The sequence below is a fragment of the Scomber scombrus genome, chromosome 23 (genome assembly GCF_963691925.1).
Source record: "Scomber scombrus chromosome 23, fScoSco1.1, whole genome shotgun sequence".
Classification (NCBI taxonomy): Eukaryota; Metazoa; Chordata; class Actinopteri; order Scombriformes; family Scombridae; genus Scomber; species Scomber scombrus.
The window spans coordinates 7016276-7040659 of NC_084992.1; the positions used below are offsets into that span (position 1 = coordinate 7016276).

At 37.9% G+C, this 24384-nt stretch overlaps 2 protein-coding genes across 2 annotated transcripts in view; both read right to left on the minus strand.

Annotated features, from left to right (window-relative positions):
• Positions 1 to 2024, minus strand: part of cnpy3 (canopy FGF signaling regulator 3) — an 11993-nt gene extending 9969 nt beyond the window's left edge. Inside the window, exons 1-2 of the mRNA XM_062445118.1 lie at positions 1779 to 2024; positions 1 to 125 (exon numbers count right to left, since the gene is read on the minus strand). The exon at positions 1 to 125 is cut by the window's left edge and continues 2 nt beyond it. Coding sequence (XP_062301102.1) covers positions 1 to 125; positions 1779 to 1881 — 228 coding nt within the window. The 5' untranslated portion in view covers positions 1882 to 2024. The remainder of the gene's footprint in view (positions 126 to 1778) is intronic.
• Positions 2025 to 18098: 16074 nt separating this feature from the next.
• The window catches only part of trpc5a (transient receptor potential cation channel, subfamily C, member 5a), an 80705-nt gene continuing 74419 nt past the window's right edge, over positions 18099 to 24384 (minus strand). Inside the window, exons 16-17 of the mRNA XM_062444909.1 lie at positions 21825 to 21914; positions 18099 to 19118 (exon numbers count right to left, since the gene is read on the minus strand). Of these exons, the coding sequence (XP_062300893.1) occupies positions 18099 to 19118; positions 21825 to 21914 (1110 nt within the window). The remainder of the gene's footprint in view (positions 19119 to 21824; positions 21915 to 24384) is intronic.

Below are 24384 nucleotides of genomic sequence, written 5' to 3' on the forward strand. Positions count from 1 at the left end.
CTTGACGTATTTGATGGGCGGCGCTCCCTTGCTGTCTATGAAGCGGTAGTTGGTGTCGATGACCTCCTTGGTCTTCCCCGTCTCGTCGAACGCCGACTTCATCTCGATACTGACGAACTTACAGACTGAAGAGAGAGAGAAAGAGTTTTTATTTAGTCTCTTTAAAAAATATACTTTAACTTTAAATCATTTATTAAGTACAAAGAAAGTTGCATTTTTTTTAGGTTAAACATGATGAAATGTGCACCACGTTGAGCCCAGTCTTTATATTAAACGGTGTTGTGACCTCATTAGCGGCCCTGCGGTGGTTTTCAGGCCGCGCTGCCGTTATAATCCACTGAGCCCTCTGCCAGGGTGACACCATTCTCTCCAACCCCGGACATAACACACATTTAAACTGAATCCAACTCTAGGAAACCAAAGCCAACGGCGGATAGTTGGCGGCCTGAACCGGCTTTACCCTGTATCTGCTTATGATGAACCAGCGAGGCTCCAACTGGCTCCATAAACACTGTTGATGAGAGTTTTCCAGCCGGCCATCGCTCTTTATCTAGATTAGTACCAATTAAGCCCCATGCCAGACGTTTAACTCTTTGCATCAAACATCTATATTCCAAAATCTACATGAACTAATGAATACATTTTCAAATGAGAGATAAATGTTGCTTTTTAAGAAATGATCTCCCTTATAAATCATGTCAGTATCCCTTATTAAAACAGCTGAACTTAGATTTTGGTTTGAAAACATTCATTAAAAGAAACTCTGCATATATAATTTAGCATTTAATTGCATTTACTTTGTTTTTTTAACCTCATTTTTGGCTGCTTTTCCCCCCTTTTAAATGAACAGAGCTTTTATCTATCTATTAATGTATTACACATGATATCTTTAGACTATAATACAAATAAATTAGGCCTATTGTTGACATGTTTAAAGAGATAAACACACTATAACACACATGTAAACAAAAGTTAGTCTCATTTAAACAACCTCACTTCACTGTGAGACACTAAAGGTTTAAAATACTGTAAAATATCTGTTTCTCATTCAGCTGTGGATCTCTGAAGCAGCAGAGTCAAACTCATCTTCATTCAACGGCCAATTTAATCTGATGTGGGCCGGATCAGTTAAGAGAGTGAAGGAAGGAAGGAAGGAAGGACGGAAGGAAGGAAGGAAGGGGAAGATGGAAGGAAGGTAGGCAGGAAGAAAGGAAGGAAAGAAGGAAAGGAGAAAGGAAAGGAGGAAGGACAGAAGAAAGGAAAATAAGACAGGAAAGAAAGAGGGAAGGAAGGAAAAAAAGGGAGGGAGGAAAATAAGACAGGAAGGAAGGAAGGAAGGAAGGAAGGAAGGAAGGAAGGAAGGAAGGAAGGAAGGAAGGAAGGCAAGAAGGAAGGAGGTAGTGAAAGATGGAAGGAAGGTAGGCAGGAAGAAAGGAAGGAAGGAAAGGAGGAAGGAAAATAAGACAGGAAGGAAAGAGGGAAGGAAAGAAGGAAAAAAGGGAGGGAGGAAAATAAGACAGGAAGGAAGGAAGGAAGGAAGGAAGGAAGGAAGGAAGGAAGGAAGGAAGGAAGGAAGGAAGGAAGGAAGGAAGGGAAAGATGATAGGAAGGTAGGCAGGAAGGAAGGAAGGAAGAAGGAAAATAAGACATGAAAGAGAGATGGACGAAAGAGATTAAGGAAAGAAAGAAGGAAAATAGGACAGTGGGCCCGATTGGACCCCTCTGCCAGCCGGTTCTGGCCCACGGGCCGCATGTTTGACCCCCCTGCTAGCTGTTTACCTTCACATTTGTTGGGGAGATGAACCCAGTCATCGTCTCCTTCTTTCCGAGCTGCTCCGACCCACGAAATCACCAAGAAAAACGAGACGTGTGCTAAAATCATATCGTCGGATCTTGTTTGAGTCTGTATCCGATTTCTAAAAAGTGTTATTAAACTGTATTATTTTAATAAAGAGGCAGCAGAGGACCGGTTTCATCTCGATCTCACATCCTCTTCTGGTTCATCACAGCTGCTGCAGGAATCTGACAGGGCTCACTTCCGCTTTGGGGGAGTCGCACCAATCAGAGAGCTAGAAGTGGCAGCGGCTCGACCAATCAGAGGCGGAGGAGGGTCAAAGAGAAGAACGTATTAAAGAGGTTTCACTCTGTGTCTGTTTTATGATACAGACAAAAAAGGAAGTGGAGCTTAGTAGATATGTAAGGTTGGGGAGGTTACTTTGGAAATGTAATAGGTTAAAGATTACTTGTTAGCTTTATTTAAAATGCAATAAGTAATGTAACTATTCCAAGTACTTCATCAAAGTAATGTAACTTATTACATTTGATTACTTTTCTAATTTTCAGCTGTTAGGGTAAGTGTTCCCATTAATCACCAAAATCTAAGTTCAGGTGTTTTTCATGGATACTGACATGATTTATAAGTGAGATCATTTCTTATAAAGCAAGATTTATCTCTCATTTGACAATGTATTCATTAGTTCATGTAAATTTTGGAATTTAAAATAATGATATTTGATGAATAAACAGCAATATATTCAGTAACATGTTAAATATTAAAAAATGAGGAAAAAACCGTCCTGAGAAAAATCTTAAAGGTCTGCCTTCAGATGTAACCCCTTTGTAATCATCAACATTTTCATCAGTAACTGTAATTTAATGACACATTTTGTCTCAGTAACTGTAACGGATTACAGTTAGGTTTAGATTATAATTAAATTACTTAATGCCGTTTCATGTAACTAGTTACTCCCGAACACTGACCATACTGCTGTTTAAACACTGACATGAATCCACAAACAACCAGGTAAAGCAAAACATTATTAAAAAACACATTGAAAAATGAATTAGCCTACTCATTATATTGTTAGTACACAACTCAACAGCATATATAACGTTTTTAGACATTTTAATGCAGAGTTGGGCCTTTAAATCATGTTAAAATGTCACTGATGTTAATGTGCATTAAACAAACAAACAATCAAACAAACAAACAAACAAATAAATAAACCTGAACCTTACAGCAGATTATAAAGTGGGCAACGCTTTTTAGTGCTAAGTGGCTCCTCCTGTTTGTTAACTATCTTTGGCCTCAGCTGTCTTGTAATCTTCAATTTAATCCAACAGAGGGAGCCAAGCACACACACCTAAAGCTTCTTAAATGATCAGCAATTACACAACATTGAATCTATCTATCTATCTATCTATCTATCTATCTATCTATCTATCTATCTATCTATCTATCTATCTATCTATCTATCTATCTATCTATCTATCTATCTATCTATCTATCTATCTATCTATCTATCTATCTATCTCTTGAAATATCATATGTTTTCTCCCTGCTTGCCACAACCTTTGACCTCCAGCTTCCATATGTGTGGAAATAATGGGGACTATAGAGGCAACATTTTAAATGAACCCCCTATGTGTGTGTGTGTGTGTGTGTGTGTGTGTGTGTGTGTGTGTGTGTGTGTGTGTGTGTGTTGTGTGTGTGTGTGTGTGTGTGTGTGTGTGTGTGTGTGTGTGTGTGTGTGTGTGTGTGTGTGTCTCAGCATTATCTGCTCAGAGAAACGTACAGTTATCACACTCTTGATATGCCAACGGTGACGCATACGCTGACATTTGATTGGTTCGGGATCACTGGACACGATTATTTAGCCAATAGCCTCGGACCAGCTGCACGCCACATGCAAATAGGATTGTGTGAGTGAGTGTTTGTACGTGTGAATACATAATATATATATATATATAAAAAACAAGAGCATTTTTACATTTAAAATGAACATGTATTAATAGTCCCTATAATAAAACTTGACATTTAATTACTTAGAGTACATTCAGCAAATAAACTACGACATAATAACAATCTATCACAGAGAAAATGAATTAATATTCAGAAATTGTTGATATTAAATGGCTCCCCTAACCTTTCTTGGTGACTGAGGTGGAAAAAAATAACTCCAAGAATCGCTGAAATTATAAATAATTAAAAAGTATGGTGAAGATAATTGGCATGTGTCTGTGTCACATTGGGAGAAAATACATAATAAAACAGCAGAAATGTGCTAATAAACAGACACATGCATGCATACAGTAGATATACAAAAAACCACATGCAAGCAAACATACATTGTGCTAATTTAAGGAAATGCTCGAGTGAAAAGGAAGCTCTAAATTCAGCAGGTAAACTCTTCAGGTGTATAAATACTGAATGTCACCAGACTTTGAGAGCACTCTAAGCACACAGAGGAGATTTCTGCCTTGTGACTAGAGAGAGAGAGATAATAATAACAATAACTTTATTTTTATAGCACTTTTCATACCATAACTACAGCTCAAAGTACTTTACAACAAAAAGAAATGACATACACCAAATGCTTCACATAAAAGGAGAATAGAGCAGTGTTTAAAAGAAAGAGGAAAATAAAAATAAAGAAAATAAAGAGGAAATAAATAAATAAAAACATTAATGTAACCAAACTCTTTTGGTTTGGACATTTTAAATCATGGTTTGCATCCTTTTTTCATTTATTCTTCCATTAAATTATCTTTATTTATGCATTTTTTTGTTTTCATACATTATTTTTGGTTATAAACAGTATGTGGGACATACTACATCATGTATGTTAAGTATTTTATTGTCTTGTGTCCTTTTTATGTCTGTATGCTTGTAAAACACTTTGTTACTGCTAATTTTGATAAGTGCTCTATACATTATATTATATAATTAACATAAGTAATCTGTAAAAGTCGAAACTCTTCAAGGATCATTTACAGTCTCTTGTCCACTACAGAGGACCTCGGTACTTTCCCTGAGGAACTCCTTCACACAGAGTTCATAACCAGCACTGCTCCCAGTAAACCACAATTGACACACTGCACTGTTTAATGTACAGCACTGTGTAATATCAGTGTTTCAGGTATGCTGTTACTGTCAGCTCAACTGTGCAATATCAACATAAGACTCAAGTATATTATCATTCTGACAACACCAATATAACTTTACATCCTTCTTTTAATTTGTCTTTATCTAAACCTAACTTAACTTGACTTAATAAAAGAACGGCTTGTCTAATCTTATCTTATCCTAACTTAACCTAACTGTATCTTTTCTTATTTTGGCTTATCTTATATGATCTTATCTTATCTGGACTTAACTTAACTTAGCTCTAAGATAAGATAAGATAAGGTGAGGTAAGGTAAGGTAACGTATCTTACCCTACCTCACCTTATCTTATACTCCTCTAAACCTCGACTCTCCTGCAGGACTTTCATAGATTTTATACTCTAACACATGTGTTTTGTGTACACGCATCCTCAAATATACTGTGTTTTTTGTACAGTATGCTTTGACTGCATCTGTGTGTCGGTGTGTGAGTGTGTGTGTGTGTGTGTGTGTGTGTGTGTGTGTGAGAGAGAGAGAGAGAGAGAGAGAGAGAGAGAGAGAGAGAGAGAGAGAGAGAGAGAGAAAAGGCGATGTTTCATAGCGAGATAAGAGTGTTTCTCAGTAGTTCAATAATAGTCCAGTTTTTCTGAGAGGTGCTTCAGTGTACTGCTGCCTGCCAAAAGGACAGCCAGCTTCTCATTCCACAGCGAGCACACACACACGCACACACGCACACACACACACACACACACACACACACACACACACACACACACACGGATCACTGTGTGTCTCATAGCAGAACTTGACACTGAGTTGGTGGAGGGGAGGTTGATGTAGAGAGGCAGAAAGAGAGAGAGAGATAGAGAGATGAAAGCTGTTTTTTATTCAGCAGTGCAGCCCACACAACGGGCAAGCGAGGGCTTTGTTAAAAAACTCTCATCTCTCTATCGCTCCCTTGCTCTCCTTTTCAGCTGTTCCTTGAATAAAATAATAATACATTCAAATTATATAGCAGGTTGTTGAAAAGCTCTCTTTTTTCTCTCGACACATACTGTATTAAAAGAACAAAAAAAAAAAAGAAGAGGCCGCTTTTAACGGTTAACAAACCACTCGATCGCATGCATACAAACAGAAAGCCGTCATAAAAACCTGATCACTAAAAGCATCCGGCATAACCCAGATAACAGGACGAATAGAGGGCAGCTGTGATTAAAGGCTTTGTGTTAAACAAAAGACTGTTACATCAAACTAAACAGGCTTCTTTAAACACAGTTTTTCACATGCCAACCACACATTTTTCAATTTAGAGCACATTTTCTCACATTTACGTAAAACTAAAGTCTTGGTTTTGGAAAGATATAAGGGAGAAATGAGACTTACCTAATGCTGCGTTCATGTTATAGCGAAAGTACAACGAACTACGGTACAGGGACAATAAAGTATATCTTATCGTACCATATCGTATTGTATCGCATTGTATTGTATTGTATCATATCGTATTGTATCGTATTGTATTGTATTGTATCGTATTGTATCGTATTGTATCGCATTATATTGTATTGTATTGTATCGTATTGTATTGTATCGTATTGTATCGTATTGTATCGTATTGTATCGTATTGTATCGTATTGTATCGCATTATATTGTATTGTATCATATCGTATCGTATTGTATCGTATTGTATCGTATTGTATCGTATCGTATTGTATTGTATTGTATCGTATTGTATCGTATTGTATCATATCGTATCGTATTGTATCATATTGTATCATATCGTATCGTATTGTATCGTATTGTATTGTATCGTATTGTATCGTATTGTATCATATCGTATCGTATTGTATCGTATTGTATTGTATTGTATCGTATCGTATTGTATCGTATTATATCGTATCGTATTGTATTGTATTGTATTGTATCGTATTGTATTGTATCGTATTGTATCGTATCGTATTGTATCGTATTGTATTGTATTGTATTGTATCGTATTGTATCGTATTGTATCGTATTGTATCGTATCGTATTGTATTGTATTGTATCATATTGTATCATATTGTATCGTATTGTATCGTATTGTATCATATTGTATCATATTGTATCGTATTGTATCGTATTGTATCATATCGTATTGTATTGTATCGTATTGTATTGTATCATATCGTATCATATCGTATCGTATCGTATCAAATCAGTGTTTGGGTGAGGGTGTTTAGCATGACCAAAAAAATTGATTTTTGTACAATTTAACATCATATAACATGCACTAGATGACCAAATACATATAGACATGTGAGTATTACAATCATATCTGAATGTTGAGCATGTGATTCCGAAACCATGAGTGTTAATCTGCCTCTTTAACAGCCTCCACAACTCTGGTTTTCAGGCTTTCTACTAGATGTTGGAACTTGGCTGCAGGGATTTTTAGCCGAAAAGAGCATTAGTGATGGTGGGAGATAAGGCCTGGTTTTACAGTTCATCCCAAAGGTGTTGAAATCAGTGTGTAGAGTATATAGTGTACAATAAAAGTTAGAAAGATAATGGACATTTTTAACAGTTTTTGCAGCACAGTGAATGTATGTAAACCTCCTGCTGCTTATATAAGAACATTCACTTTACCTGACCTGATTTACATGGATCATTAAAAAAACACATCTTCACAGTTTTATAGTGAGCAGTGTTGGAGCTATTTGTTAGATTTAATAATTAAAATGTATTTTTTGTTGTTTGCTTTGAAGAATACAGTTGAATCAGTCTGATTATAGGATAAGTATCATTTTAGTTCATTTGAGTGCTGGTTAGAAGGTACTGGGCAGTTTGGGCATAAGTAGGCAGATAAAGGACCAGCAGGCAATTTTTTTTTTTTACCAAGGTAAGAGATGCAGCAGACGCCATTGTTATTTGTCTGTTTGTAATATAAACCAAAAGAAACGTTTTGCTTCTCCCTGAATAAGATTAATTCCTTAGATACCTCATTGGTCGTTTGATTTTGAGTTTATTTATTTTTTTTTTTCATATGTCTTTCTTACAATTCACAGTTGCACCGTCCCCGGCTGTATGTCAATTAAATCTCAGGAGACTAATATTGAGATTATAATCGGTTTAAAAGCTCAAACTGAATCAAAATGCTCAATTTAAACACCTCAATCAGGAAAAACAGTCTCAAACTGCTTCAGCTGGTTGCAGAGGGGCAGTTTAAACCTTTTCATAAACCCATCACAAGTAAAACTGAACTATGAGATGTGCATCTTCATAGAGCTGATAAAACATGGGCTGAAGAGATATTACTGAAATGGTAGTTGAGGAAGATGAACTCATGATGTTGCACAGTTGTTCTGATTAAAAGCATCGCTGCATGTAAACCAGACTGTATAAGATCAAATCCCATCTAAATAGTTGACCTGAAATCTTCAATTTGAATGATTTCCATCAGAGTGTAACTGCAGCTTCAGAGTCAGTCCTCGTCTCCAAACGTGTCTAAAAATAACCGGCAGAGCTGCAGCAGACAAAGTGAGCGTTCCTGTTAAAAGTGACTTCTGATTTTTATTTTTTTTTTTTCAGCTTCTCTTCATAGACTCGTAGCAGGTGTTTTGGCTCCTGATCAGACGCGTGGGAGTTTAGTAGGATGATTAGCTCAAATTACAGGTGTAATAAATAAAGGATGCTGCTACAGGCAACATGTTCACCTCCAGTGGTGAAGCAAGAAGTGGTGACGCATTTTAGAAAACACATGACAAAGCAGTTTTTGCTTTTTCTCAAATTGTTTCTTTTCTTGTCTATTATTAGCTCGATCTCTCCTCTCCAGGTTTAATATTTGACTTCATATCGATTACATTTTTAAATTCAAGAAGATGCCTGAACTCAGCTCAACATCATCCCCAAATCAATTAAATAAGAGCAAATATGATTAGCTGTAAGTAAAATAAGAAAAACATTAAACTGACAGCAAAATATAAAAAACAAAGGACCCAATATAGTAACAAATACCACATAATTACAATATAAAGGGAAAAGCACATTTTCCCAGTAATTTTCTTCCTTTATATACATTTAAAAAATGTATATAAAACATCTCTTAGTAATTATTATTCCTGTCATTCATTTTAACCATTTAGCAAAATCCAGCTTTGTCTCAGTGGAGATTAATCCTTGAAGCGCAATTAAAACAGCGAATGCCAGAGTAAGTTTCTGTTTGGATATACACTATGATGATGGTTTATGCAACCACTCTGAGATATATTTAATTATTTATTTCCAACAAGGGGAAACAAAACAGCATCTCCACATTAAATGAAGAAAAATATCTGCTATCTCTAGTAGTCATCCCTGAGTCCCATTTCTTTAAGTTTAACTGGTGAATAATAAAATCTGTGTGTACATTTTTAAAACTTACTTACATATAATCTGCTAAATTTGTCATAAATTACTGGACACGTTAACAGAGATCTTCACAACTGTCCAATTGTGTAATTAATTACATTTTTCATCATTTTATAAGGAATCTGAAGCTATAAGTCTTTATCGATTGTATTACCATGGTTACAGTCTGTTTATCAGTTTACATGAAACAGCCACTATCCCTCCTGGACCTGGTTTTATAAAACATAAGGTATAAATTATCACTCTATTCTGTGTCAGACCTTTTTTAGCCAACCATATCCAACTTATTACCACTGTTTTTACACATATTTTTGGAAATTATAGTCAATATGCCTCATTTAAATGAAAGTAAACCTCATTTTTGAGTTAACGCCTGTTGTCAAAATTGACCTGAGGACAACAGAAGCTTCAAATGGGAGGACTAAAGAAAAGTGTATTAAGATAAATTATAATGTAAACTTTTTAAACTTTTAAACAGGAAATAAACAACAATTAGAGTCCTCATTGGAGAATATTACTTAGAGAAGGAGAATTTCCTTCTTTCAGTGTTTAATATTACACAGAAGTTGATGCTAATTGTGTTAAAATGTAATTTCTGCAGCAGACTGAAGTCACAGATCACATGACCTTCCTCCATACTGGAAAGAGAGGAAAAAGAAAGGACAGACGATAAAATAAAAAGACCGACCACAGCCAGGTTTGCTAAGGATGCCTTTATTAAAGAGTCAACAACGTGCGCTAGCCGTCCAGTTCTAGAAAAATAACACAGTCATACATTCATCCATGTGGAAATCCAAAAAAAGAAAAGAAAAGAAAAAAGAAAATAAAGAAAAAAAAAGACAGGTTTTTTTTATTTTTAAAGCTCAAAATCCCTTTAAGAAGGTGAGAGGGGAAACCTGAATGATGCTGAATATATGTTGTTATATGATGTGTGTGTGTGTGTGTGTGTGTGTGTGTGTGTGTGTGTGTGTGTGTGTGTATGTGTGTGTGTGGAGAATTTCTCTGTGATGAGTAGCTGAAGCCCACAAAATAACCAAAGTCGTGTCCATTTACACTCTTTGATTAGTTATATTCTCTTTTCATGTTTTCAGCACTGTTGTGAGCCACGTTAGCTGTATTTAGGACCAGCCGTTAGCATGCTAGTCGTAAATACAGCTCTCTCTAAAGCTGGATTCATAGTTGTGTATTAGGGGGATGTTGAGTAGCTTTGGAACCTTTGTAGCTAAGTTGTAGGCGACACTCTGAGCTAATGCGCACCTCCTTAAAAACTCCATGTCGAGGCTACAGCAGCTTTGAAGATGCCACGCGGAGATGCTAACAACTGGTTTAATGCAGGTGGAGATTGTTGAGAATGAAAACAACATGAATCAAGTTGAGGAAAGACTTGGAAAGTTAATATGTTTCTTTTTACTCTTACATAACTAGCAAAGCAATTTCCACTGCAAAGCTTCTGCTGGCAATGATTAGCTATCTCAATATTACCATTCAACCATATCCAGGTCTATAAATGTTGAGCCTGTCGTTACACTGCATCAAAAAGTAAATGACAGTATGTACCGACTGGTCACCTACAACGCTGCACATCTGTCTTGTGCAGCAGAAATTGAGCCCGAAGCTCATTTTAACAACTGTTGGGCCTCGAATGAGAAAAACTACACATGGTTTTATGTTTACAGCTGTACATGTATGTGTGTGTATCAGCTTGTTCTGATGGATTTAAAACACACACACACACACACACACACACACACACACACCTGTGAGATCTATAACAGCGGACAAGGCTGTTGTCCTCAGTTGCCTTGAAGGCAGAGTGAGACCACACAGTGACGGTTAGTGCTGTGTGTGTGTGTGTGTGTGTGTGTGTGTGATTTACATTACAGAGATCACACAGGGTTATTAAAGAGGACTAGAGGCTGCAGTCAAACACGCAGCTGGTCGGTGGTCGTATGACTGTGTGTGTGTGTGTGTGTGTGAGAGAGAGAGAGAGAAAGAGCTTCCTTTCATCATCTATTCAAACCTCCTCCGTCCCTTTTATTACCAAAACACCATCACATGCAGTGTTTAACTACCCACAAGTGTCACGTAGTCAGTCTGTTTAAAGGGAGGCACTGGAGGCTTTAATATTGCACATCAAACTAGTTTAAGTTGAATTTTGGACCAGGATTGACCTCCAAGGTATATGTGATGTCACAAATCCGGCTCGTAGGCTCCTCCTCTTAAAAATCTGATTATCAAGGAGCTCAGAGAAGCTTCCCACCTTCAGCAGATGAAGGTGAAAAACAGCCTTTCTAGTGTCAAACTCTGCACAGTGAAGCTCAAACATCCAACTGAGGGAACATGAAGGAACACATATTTTTTTTGAGTGGAGGCGAACTTTAAGTTTTGATGAGTTCGAGGAAACAACATGAGCCATAATTGATTGATCCGGAAGAGTTTATGAGGTAAAGGCGCCAAGTCATTCCTATACTTTATTCTTAATGGCGATAAAATACTGTAATTTAATCATGCAGCTCTTTGAGACTTTCCAAATGTTATTGGACCAAATGGGTCAAATTCTGAGGAGTCATTTTACTCAGAAAATAAAAAGTATTAACTCACATGACAAAAACCCGAAAGTTGTAACTAAGCTGTTTTTATATTATTGTAAAACCAGAATGAAGCAGTCCAATCTAAAATATTTAGGGGGGTGTCATGACGCCTCTGACTATCCTAATCAATCCACTGACACACACACACACACACACACACACACTGTATCGTATACAAGCCTAATCTTAATCAATTCCTATAAATCAAGGGCTCAACAGAATTTAATTATAGATTCTGGTTGGATCAATAATTCCTGGGTCACACACACAATATTCATCTTTCAGAGTCACTTATTATCGGCCCCTTGTGTGTTTCTATCTTTGTGTTTTAATCAATCAAACTACCATTTAAAATGATCAATATTCTTCTATCAGCTTCGCCCACGTTACTTATTTATACTATTTTAAAACAAAACTTCTCATTTAGTGAGACAATATTAAAAAGTAGTTTATTTTTATTTTAGGGCGGATTTGCCCTTTAAAATTGTTCCCAGACGTCTCTCAAACATCCCATAGCGTCTGCCCACGGTTGTCACGGCAATTGATTTACTGTGATTGATTATCAAACCCTCTGGCGCGGTGCATGTGTGGCACCGCTGCAGCCGTGATTATGGGGTGGTGACACGCAGGCCGGTTGCCACGGTTACCCAGAGAATTCAGGCTCTCCTTGTCTCTTTTCTTTCCTCTCCTCTCTAGTTTATCTGCAGTTGCCATCTTTGTGTGTGTGTGTGTGTGTGTGTGTGTTTCTGTGTTGTTGTTGAAGTGGATGTTTGATGCACTGAGGAACAAGAAGCTTTACAAATGTGCAGGGATTTTATGTGTTTTTTGTGAAGTGTTGAAAAGAGAGCACGTCTGAGAGTTTAGCGGAGCTTTATCAACCAACAGAGGAGCCATGTGGTTGCTAAGGAGAGCTAAAAGATGAAATAATAGACTAAAAAACACCACAGAATAAAAAACATACCCGTTGCAGTTTTTCAGCAGTATGTTATGTGTTAATAAATTATTCATGTCTCAACTTCTCCTAAAACAGTGTTCAGTACTCCATATTGTTAAAAAACACAGGCATGTATACCTAGAGGATATAACCACCGCTGGGTAAAATTGACCTATATATGAAATGCATTTATTGAATAGAATAGAAAGTCTTTATTGTCATTGTACAAAGCACAACGAAATTGAGTTTGTAATCTGACAAGTACGTCAATTTATAATTAAATTATTAAAAAAAGAACAGAGACCTGCAAGAAAACCTTCATGTGCCTGAAGTGCAAGAAAGCATTTTTATTTTTGCCATGTTTATTATTTAGAAGCTATTCATCTTAATTTGCCTGTTGCCTTAATTTGTTTTCATGAATGGAACAAAAAGAAAGAAATATTTAGGTACACTATGATGTTTAAATTTAAAAATAAAAAAAGCTTTCTTGGTTATTTTCTCATTGTTGAAATACATAAATTAATGAAATGTATTATAAAGTGTGACATTAAATCACCCATAATTAGGGTGGTTGTTTATTGCTCATTAATTAATGTTACCTCAAGTTTCCTCTTATTCAAATATTTCTTATCGTCTTTATGGCTCATTATTGTCCATTTTGGGGTATTTCGGCTACTTTGGTCATTTAAATAACATAAGTTACCATTTTATGAGACGATTGTTGTTTAATAATAATGCAAATATGTCATTCTTATTTTAACTATTTTATAGGCTACTGACGGCCATGCAAAGCAATTAGTGTTCTTTAAGATGTTTAGGTTATAAAACAACTGGATGAACACACAGGTGACAATTAGACGAACTCATTTCCTGACATTATCTTAATATAATGATACAGTACATTGTTTTACCCATCAGTGTTTTTAGGTATATAGCGACACCTGGTGGTTGAAGCTAAATTATTTAATTCCACTTTCCTTAAAGAAAAGTTGCCACAAAGTTGTATTTAAACTAAAATGTAGAGGACATTGGTGTAAAAGTGGGACAGAGGCTTTGGGTCAATTTCACAGTTAAACTGCACAGTGATGAATGAGTGCAGAAAACACATCTTTCTTCTCCACCTGGACTCCCTCCTTTCTTTCATTCACCTTCATCGTCAATCACAATTATCCTCACAAATAGGCAAAAACCGAGATCCCTAACCTTTAAAGCTCACTGGTGAACCTTTAATCCATCACTTAAAATGTATCAATGATGCAGATTACATGTGATTTCACTTGAAGGACCAATTTCCAGGAATCAATAACCTTTCAAAACCCAATTTGCTCAGTGTGAGACCAGTCTATGAGCTTACTGATCAACCCATTGATTTATCAGAATCGTGGAGACCTGCAGGGGATAACGAGATAATGTTATATCACATTCTCTACCACATCTAAATATCTTAAAGCTGCATTAATTGATATTTTGGCCACTTGAGGGCAGCAGAACCCTAAAAACACAACACTAGCATATCATTACCTTTTAAGGTGTGATTGTAAATAAATGACTCTAAAACATCGATATATAGGGTCATTATTTTAACTATTAGTGCCACCATTTTCCTCTGCAAGTTAAAAACATAAAAACCATTAAACTTATCAATTAGCTCTTCACTCTTATCATCTTGTGTTAGAAAACAGATAAAGCTATTTATACATACAGCAGATAAGACGCAAGATTTGAACTCATTCGGAGGCATTTTTCTGGCTTTATCTTCCAAATCCAAATGAAAGTCTCCTGATCTGACACCGCTAGTAAGTTAGCTAAGATTTAGGCACTAAAACTACTTAGTTAAAGGGTACATTACATGCTTTTTTGTGATTTTCTTCTATTTATATACTGTTATGATGTTGGATGTTTATGTTAAACATGGTCGAAAGGTCCAAGACGTGAAGTCATCGTATGTAGAAATGTCTTGAATGCTCCGTTTGTGTATTTTTTTCTATCTTGCCATGCCTGTAAATGGCGGTCCGTCCCATTAGCTTTGTTGCTAAGATCGTTGCTAAGGTTTTTCCACATGTTGCTGTTTGTATCGTGAACTTGAACCTTTACGGACGTATTTGAGAAGTTGGCATTTCGAGTAAGGAACAAAAAGTTGGTTGCATAGTTTAAGTAGTCTAAGGAGGTGAAGGAAGCTTCCTGAAGCTGGCCAATGAGAACAGAGAGGGCTCATTGGGGGGGGGGGGGGGGGGGGGGGGGGGGGCTTAAAGAGACAGGAGCTAAAACGGCCTGTTAAGAGCCAGAGGCTGAACTGAGAGGCTGCATGAAGAGCCAGTATTAGATAAATAAGGAGTGTTTTGAGCTGTAAATCATGTAAAAATATTCAAATAGAGCCTCAGATTATTATTGGAGACCTGAAATGTGCATATATCACATCCACTTATACTTAAGTGTCGCCCTCTGTTGTTATTGAGATGCAAAATGTCACAAAATTGATTGTTTTTAAAACACAAAAGGCAACAAGCACCATCACTAACCACTTAACTGCACCTCCGCCGCTGCCCCAAGATGCCCCCGACAGCATCCGACTCCACCGCACAAGAGCTTTCTGTTTACTAGACATGACATTATGATTACAGGATGTTGAAAGGGGGGGGTAGCCATGGTTACGCTGTGACATTTTGGCACGTTAATTCATCGAAAGGGTTGATGCTTTCTGCCTCCGCGGCTGCCAAGACGGCAGGTGGTGAGGTCACAGCAGCTGCCACAAGGGGCGAGTGTGTTATTGTGTGTGTGTGTGTGCGAGTGTTTTGGAGAAAGTTAGATGTAAAAAAAGGGAAAATAATAAAAGAGAGAAAATAATTAAAGATGCTGTCTATGTCGAGGAGTCTATGTCCTGTTGAGGAGGGAAACAGTGAGGAGAGATCTCATAAAGGGCAAAACACTTGGCCAGGAGCTACTCATCACACCAGCTGATATTTTGAGTGTGTGTTTGTGTTTGTGTGTGTGTGCGTGCATATGTGTGTGTGTGCATATGTGTGTGTGTGTGTGTGTGTGCGTGCGTGCATATGTGTGTGTGTGTGTTGCAGGTAACAGTGTTTATTTTTTGATCAAACATGCAGAATTTCTCTACTCCACCGCTGACAGTCGTATATTAACCAGAGAGTAAAATTCAGCAGCCTCTGCTCATGCCAACCTTTTGAAGTCACCACGCTGAGAGACTTCAAGGAAGAAAAAAAAGAAAGAAAAAAAAGAAACATGATGAAATTCTGGTGAAATTTCCCTTTTTTTCTTTAAAATAGATTTTTTCCAGATAGATAGAAAGGCAAACTCTACTTTCTCCATCTACTCCTTCACTCCTCTACCTCAATTCCTCCAGAAAACGTCCTGCGTTCCTTCCCTGCTTCTCTTTCTACCCCCCCCTTTTCTTTTCTCCCTTCCAACCCATCCCTCCATCATCCCAATAAAGATCACCGTATATTTTTATTCATCAGATTAAAGTGTACGTATTAAGGAAGAGCTGAGCGAGAAGCCAGAATATCGTAGGCAACTCAAATAGAAGCAAAGACAGTCTTTAGAAACCAGAATAGTCATCGTTATTATTCTTAGAAGTCTCTTATTATTATTATTATAGTTATTATTATTACTACTATAACTGTTATTAGGATAAAATAAAGTTCCTTGGCCCTTGTTGATACAGAGAGAGAGGCTATCGACAGCAGAGCGCTGGTTCCATTGCCGTTTCCTGATTCGTCCCAGTCAGTTAAATCCATCAAATCCGAAAAGTTAAAGGGGAAGTTATTCCGCTTTGTCCTGTGAAATTTCAAAGTAAAGTCAGTCTCATTTCCCGTTAGGCGTTGAAGTTTTATAAATCCCATTTTTATTCCGAAGTTTGGTTTTAAAGGGAAAAGACAGCTTGAACTTTTGACGATATATATCTCCCTCTTGGAAAGTCGCTTTGGCTGCTTGTAATTCCGTAATAATCATGCGTGTTTGGATCTCCCCAGAGGAAAGAGGGAAAACATTTTTGAGCTCTCCTTTAAAGAAAATCTCCTTCTTTGCTCTCTTTTAGCATGCGAGGGAAAATGGCAGACATTTATGAAGACAGTTTGAGGAGGATTTACTTAACTTTGGTTCCCCAACTTCACCTGAAGATGGTTGTTGATCTACTGCTTTAACTTTTAAACTTTAAGAGTTTAATGAATATAAAACATTAAACATGAAGGCTCAGGAAAAGAGACAGTAATGAGCATGTGCAGTAGGCCATGTGAGAAGCTAACTAGTAATAATTCATCATTAAATTAAAATTCTAGGTGAAAAGAAAGTGTTTTGAAAACTGCTCTTATGCTACCTTGCTAGCTATTTAGCAGCTAACATTGGTTGCTCTCTCGCTTTTCTCTCTCGGGGAAAGATTATCATGTAAACTCACTACTAAATACTTAATGTATACATTTAAATACCAAAGAATTTATTGCACTTAAGTATCTGACCATGAAAAACTACCTTTCTGAATTAATGTGGTCTCATTTCACTTTGAAGTTGTGATACAGTTTCTCAAATTTAGATTATATACTCAAAATCTATAATTAATTTACACAATCTTTTCAAGCACAATTCAGATCTTAAAATTCAAGTCAAGTCACAAACTCTGACTACTACTTGGACTCATGTTTAAGCATTTCAAGCTGCTAGGCAACAACTAATCTATTAGTCAAGAAGCTAATGAAAATAATCTAAAATTAAATAACTATTAAAATGCTAAACTTCTTAAATATATTTATTTAATATATTCTGGTTTATTTGGTCTTCTATGATACTAAATTGAATATATTTGGATTGCAGACTGTTTTGTCAGCATTTGAGTTTGACTTTTCAACATTTTCTGACTTTTTATAAATAATGAGAAAATAATCGTCAGATTGGTCGCTAAGTAAAATAATAGTTAGCTACAGCCTTACTCTGATCATATGAGACACAAAGTAAAAGCAGCAAAGCCTGAAAATAATGTAAATTTGCACATTGATACTTTTATAATTTAGCTAACTTTAGCTAAACTTGTGGACATTGACGCGTCTCTTCTGTTGGAAATCAAGTCAAACTGTCTTTACGAACGTCTGCCATTTCAGGATCGTTCCCGTCCGTCGCTGTACCCGTTCCATTCTCGGAATGCGTTTTAAAATCCCAGAATCATCCATCCTGACGAGCTCCGGGTCGGATTTCATCGGTTTCTCATCCCCCGCCTCTCTCTCTGTCTCTCCCCCTCCGATTGTGTTCAACCACTTTGCAAACAAACAAAGAAAAACAGTCCGGGTATCCGTCTCTCCTATAGCTGCGTGGTGACTGAGTCCTCTATGACCTCACAGCTGTCCTCTATGACATCATCGCAGGGTCCCACCCACCCGCCCATCATCATCCCCCTGCCTCCTCCTCCTCCTCGGCCCACGCCGCCCTCGCCAGCTCCTCCCACGCCTCCGCCCTGGAAAACGTCCTCGCTGGAGTCCAGGAGGCGCGAACTGGACTCGGACATGTTGGAAGCACAGTGCAGGGATTGGCAGGGGCACGGGGGCGGGAGGGGAAGCGTGAGGAGCGAGTCCCGCCCATTCGTTCTCCGCGGCGAGAACGAGGGGTTAATGATGTCGGCCGAGCGGCCCACCTCGTTCAGATGAGTCTCGCTTCTGGTCACGCCGCTGAGTCCGAAGTCGGAGTGGCTGTGGCTCCCCAGGGGGCGGAGCAACCCGTCGGAGATGGTGTAGGAGGGCGGGGACTGGAGGGGGAGAGGCATGGGAGGGGCTTTGCGTTTGGAGCGTGAGAACAGGTAGGAGAGGCGCTTGAAAGAGTCCGTCTTTGCTCCCGGAGAGGAGAGGCGCTGCAGACGGCTCCGCGTGCGAGCGAGCGACGTGGAGAACGAATTGGAGAACGATGCCGAAGACGGGCACGGGAGGATGGTGGTGGAAGACGACGGAGGGATGACGGTCGTCTTCAGCCCGTTGCTCTTTGGTTTCCCCTCCTCCTCCTCCTCCTCCACCTGCCCCCATCCGATCCCTTCCTCCATCTCCCCCTCCTCATCCTCTCCTCTCTGCGACATTCCAGAAATGGAGCGAACCAGAGCGGACACGCCGAGCGTCGACCTGGAGTCGTCCTCCAGCGGAGTCATGAAGCTCACGCCCTTCGACTTCCGGCACCCGCCTCCGCCGTCGCCCGATTCGCTGTCGTCCTCCGAGATCATGCCGCCGTCGTCTCTCATCGTCTCGCTGGAGGAGGAGTAGTGTCGCCGGGGAGGACGCCGGTTACCAAGGAGATCCATGACCTCGTAGCGGAAACTGGAGATGTCCTGCTTCAACTCCTGGAAACACAGAGGGAGAAAAACAGTGAATTTAATGTGTGCTTTAATGCTTTGTTGTTTATTAACGTCTAAAATGAAAGTATCGTCTTTATTTGTCCTTTGATTAATATTTGAGGATGAAAAATAGAAGATAAAACGAGAGAAACAAGTATCAAAGAAAGTTGAAGCGGAACAAAATCTACACAAAAACAAGAAATCAATCACAGCACTAATTGAAAAAGAACAGAAATGAACTCTAAAAGTCAGATTTTCCCTTTTGAAAGTGGCCAAAAAATTTAATTACACAAAATGTTTCATCTAAAACATTTAATCTAAAGCTTTGAAAAGGAATAAATATCTGATATTTGTGGCGGGAAAACACGAGAGGAAAAACAGAGAAGAAGAGGGTGAGGAGGGGAAGTGGCGAAGAGACGAGACCGATGACCGAATGAGAGGAAGGTGAAACATCCTGTTTGTAGAGGCAGAGGGATGAAGAGGAGGGTAAGGACTCGGTGAAGAGAGAGAGATCAAGTTCAAGAGACAAACAAAGAGAGAGGGAGAGAGAGAGAGAGAGAGAGAGAGAGAGAGAGGGGAAGAGACAAACAAAGAGAGAGAGAGAGGGGAAGAGAGCGCGGTGGATGAGTGGAGGAAGCGAGAGAAACGTGACTGAAGAGGGAGGGAGATCGACGTTCAATCTAAATAAATAAATAGTTCATTTAATTGATATTAAAGTATTTACAGTCACACACAGTCAGACCACTGAGAGCTTCATTATATCAAAGTTAAACCTTTTTAATCCATTAATGGGTTGAGATGACTGTATAGTATCCTAGAAATAAATATTCTTGATGAGGAAATGCAACAATTTTACACTTAAAAGTCTGTTTAAAGGTGTTGAGCACTGCAATATACACAAAAGAGTTTATCTAATAGGAAAATTATTGTGATCTCACTTCTTTAATGAACTAATTTGGGGTATTCTTATGAAAAAAATATTTTTTTTGTTGTGTATTTGTGACCAAAAATATCAGTATCAGCCGGTCTCCGATCACATTTATCAATTAATGAAGAAAGCAGACAGAGGAATCGATACTGAAAACTTCCCTGAGCTGCAGCTCCTGTTATGATCGTCTCTGCCTTTTTTTTTTTATCTTGCTCTAAAACTTGCATGAATATAAACAACATGATCCGTCGTCAGTCGTTTCCTCAAAGGAAAACATGTATAACTGAGTGATTCTCAACCAGCCGTGCAGTCGTGCTTCTTTTGCTGCTCAGCGCTGAAGCCAACTGGGAACGTTTTTATTTTGACTCGTTTATGTGCTTGAATTCAGCCGTTTTTTACTGAGAATGAACTAAAAATACCAAAATAGACATTCACTGCTCACCTTTAACACACTGAACTGTTAGGTAAATAACTTAAAAGGGGACATATTGTGTTTTTTTCTTTGTTATTTACTGTTATGATGTCAGATATCGATGTTAAACATGATCAAAGCTGCAACACTTGAAGTTAGAGTAGAAATGTAGAAATGCTCCTATTTGTACTTTGTTGGTGTCAGATCATATTCTTAGTTGGTTTGTACCAATGAGAACAGAGAAGGCTCATAAAGAGAGGCTTTAAAGAGATATGAGCTAAAACTGAGGAGCTGCATAAAGAGCCAGTATAAGATAAATAAAGAGTTTTTAACTGTAAATCATGCAAATATATTCCAGTAGAGCTCCAGAATATGAAGTATAAACCTTTAAATGTGCATGTTATGTCCTCTTTAAACTCTCTAAAAGGTGAATCATGTTGTTCTTTAAAATATAATCACACATTATTCCATCTTTTATTTTTTTCGCCCCCTCCAGTTGCCTTATGGGATCCAAATCCATCACATGTGTCTTTATTCCTCAGACAATAAAACAGTGTGATAGATGCCTCAGCGTACACCTGATACACACACACACACACACACACACACACACACACACACACACACACACACACACACACACACACACACACTCTCAGGGTGTGAAAGTGATTCAGCTCGATGTGCACCTGATGTTGTTTTTGCAATGAAAACCCCCCCAAAGGAACTTTCCACTTCAAAGCCTAGGCTGGGCTCCAGAGGCATCATGGGAAACAGACTCGGGGAGGGGTAAAAAAACAAAAAAAACAACGCTCCAAAATAATTCACTGCGGCAGAGGATTTTTTGGGGGAAAAAAACCTTATCGAGGATTATCAACTCTTAAACTGTTGATATTGATCAGAGGTGTAGATTGGGGGGAGAGAGAGAGGAGGTGGAAGCTTTGTAGCTGGCAGGTGGTGTAGTTATTAAAAATCCTTTAATCTTTTTTTTTTTTTAATGTTCTTTTTGAAGAGATGGAGAACAGCTCTGCCTTTGGTATTGATAAAAGTCTGTGTTTGTTTATTGCAGTGTAAACACAAACAATAAAGAGTCGCTGCTGGTTACCTGATGTTTCTGCAGAATGAGCTCTGCAGGGCATCAACGCCACAACACTGATGAGATTTACTGCAAAACTATGAAAATTAATGAATTTTTACACTTTTTTAAATATAGTTTAAGCAGAAACACTGTAAAGGTTCAGATAAACTGCTATCAAGTGTGAATAGTAGATTTTTTGTTGTCTTTTTTGTGCTTGCTTGATTCATTTTGCAGCCGTCACCATGACAACAGCAGCATCTCCCCCCCCACCCGTTTTTAAAAAAAAGCACCCACCTTGAAGTTCTCCTCTGTCAGTCCCTCGTCCGTCTTGGCGCTGCGTATCATGGCCGCCACGTACCTCTTCACCAGGCTCCGGATGACTTCCTGTTGAAGACAGTCACCATGGTTACGGCACACGCTCACTTACTGCACTGCTGTTTTTATTCTTTAACATCAACATAGTTTCTTGTTATCTCTTTGCTTTTTGTATCATATTTGATGTTTTATATATGAGCTCTAGTTCATCTTTTATCAGGCTGATATAGTTTGTGTTGTAATAACAGCTTTAAAAAATAAAGCTTAGAAGAAAATGAGAAAGAAAAATTAGAAATAGAAAAAGTTTGGCTGTGAATCATACAGTAGCCGGAGAGAACTTGAGTTCAGATGGGAGTTGCTGTTCCTCCTCTGGCTGGTGAAGTTTGGCAGATTTAAAAATATTCAGAAGGAAAAAACAGATTGTAGAAGCTTTGTGATTATTTGCAAGATTTGTAAAAGAGAGCCACATGATCTGTTTTCTACTGTACATACAGTATTATGATATATGATTATGATTTGTCAGTTTTCCAGGAAAATTGCGGTGCTGTTTTTAAAGGAGGGAGATCAATATTTAAGCTTGATTTTAAAACAATATTCAGGTGCCACGATGAACATTAAAAACAGGTTTTTCCTCACCTGTTCATACGGACCATTAAAACAATGTAAAGTGATAGATGCCAAAATCCACTGTCCTTGTTTATCTTAAGCGAATGCTTTAGCCTTTAGTTGGTTTAATAGATATCTTCCAAGTGATCCTACTAAAAAAGAAAAAAACCTTTGTGTGTTTCTCTGTTGAATGGCAGTGAGAGGATAGTTACAAAAAAAGAGGGAACATTTCAGTAACAAAAGGCGGTAACTTTGAAAGATATCCACATGATTTGACTTACTTGGACGACTGAAGCTTCATATTTGCTTCTGATAAACTTTTAAATACATTTTTATGTATAACAACGGCTGTGGATTTTGTCCCCCGTCACTAATATTGGAACTTTTAATATCCAGAATGAAAAGGAGGACTGATTACAGCCATTAAAACCTGTTTCAATGTTCATATGTGCACCTGACCAGAGTTTCCTTTATCCAAGTTGTTAGTGAAAAGCTTAATTTGTTAATTAGCTTCTAAGCGTTTCCTTACTAACTTTTTGACTTGCACATCCATATATATTATCACTTATTGTCTGTGTCTGAAATCACTCCTTATTTACTACCTAGTGCTCTACATTAACCCTCTGCCATTGAATTTGAGTGTCCGAATACTTAGTGTGTAAATATCTCAACTATAATATGGCCATTAAATATTCCACCATTGAATGAAAAAAAGTAGCGTTCATAGCATGTAAACTACTTCCTGCTAACAATCCCGCAACGCTCCACATTTTAAAGAAGTGTCACGTGACTCTACAGCTGCAAAATTATGACGATTAGTGTCAGAAAGGTTTGTGGCAGACGTGCACATCTGGAGTAAGAAACCAGCTGCTGGACCAAATGACAAAATCTGTAAAAAGCAAGAAAGCAGCAGCAGACTCCAGCTCCAAATGCAGGTAGATGTAATAGGATACCAACAAGTTCAATGCTCTTCCTCAGACTAAAGATCAACTGAATAGTCGCCTTCTTAAAATCCACAAAGGTCACCTGAGAGTCACATGATGTGTCAATCCTACTCAACACTTTATTAGTTAGTGTCTGAAATCTCGGTGAGCTACTTAGTGTTTATTATGCAGTGAGGCAGCAGTGAATTAGTGAGTAAGGGAGTGACTTCTGACAGCCATTGTATTTATTATATTCTACTTACCGCCACTGCAGCCGCAATCGATATTGTAATTTATATTCACTTTACTTGCAGGTCTTGAACTAATGCCATCTTTGGTTTTTCACTCACTGATTCAATGTGTTCGGAGTGTCTTTTTTTTTTTTTTTTTGGTGCTTGAGCTGGTGGATTTTTATTTACTATGCTCGTTATTCTCAGTGTTTATTACATCTCTGTGTATTCTGAGTGTGTTTGATGCCTGCTGTAGACACAAATAATTCCCCTCAGGATAATAATGGATTATTCAGTATCACTGTTTAAATGATTAAACATTAAAATGCTTTTGTCATTTGTTTTATTATTTTTAAAATGCAGTCGCAGAGTTATGGCTCTGGCTTATATCAACATGTGGTGTCATATAAACATTTACAGGAAACTTCTAAGGAAATATTTAGGACTTTGCAGGACAAGTGTTGCTACATAAATAACCTTTGCTATCTTTATTACGCTCTAATCTGATTGACTGAAACCATATTTATTTTTTAGGGTGTAAAAAAAAACTCCCGCCAGTCTGTGTTTTTAATGTAATATATAGAATCAGTACTGTATGACCATTTTAACCTTTACATCCTGTTCATATTCCCCCTCATAAAACCACATTTTGAACCACAGATGTGTTTAGAAAAGCATTAATAGTCGATCTGACTGATCAATAAATGTGATTAAACCTTGATTCATGTCTCAGAGAGCAGAGAGAGTGTATTTATTAGGTTTTACACCACTAAACATCTC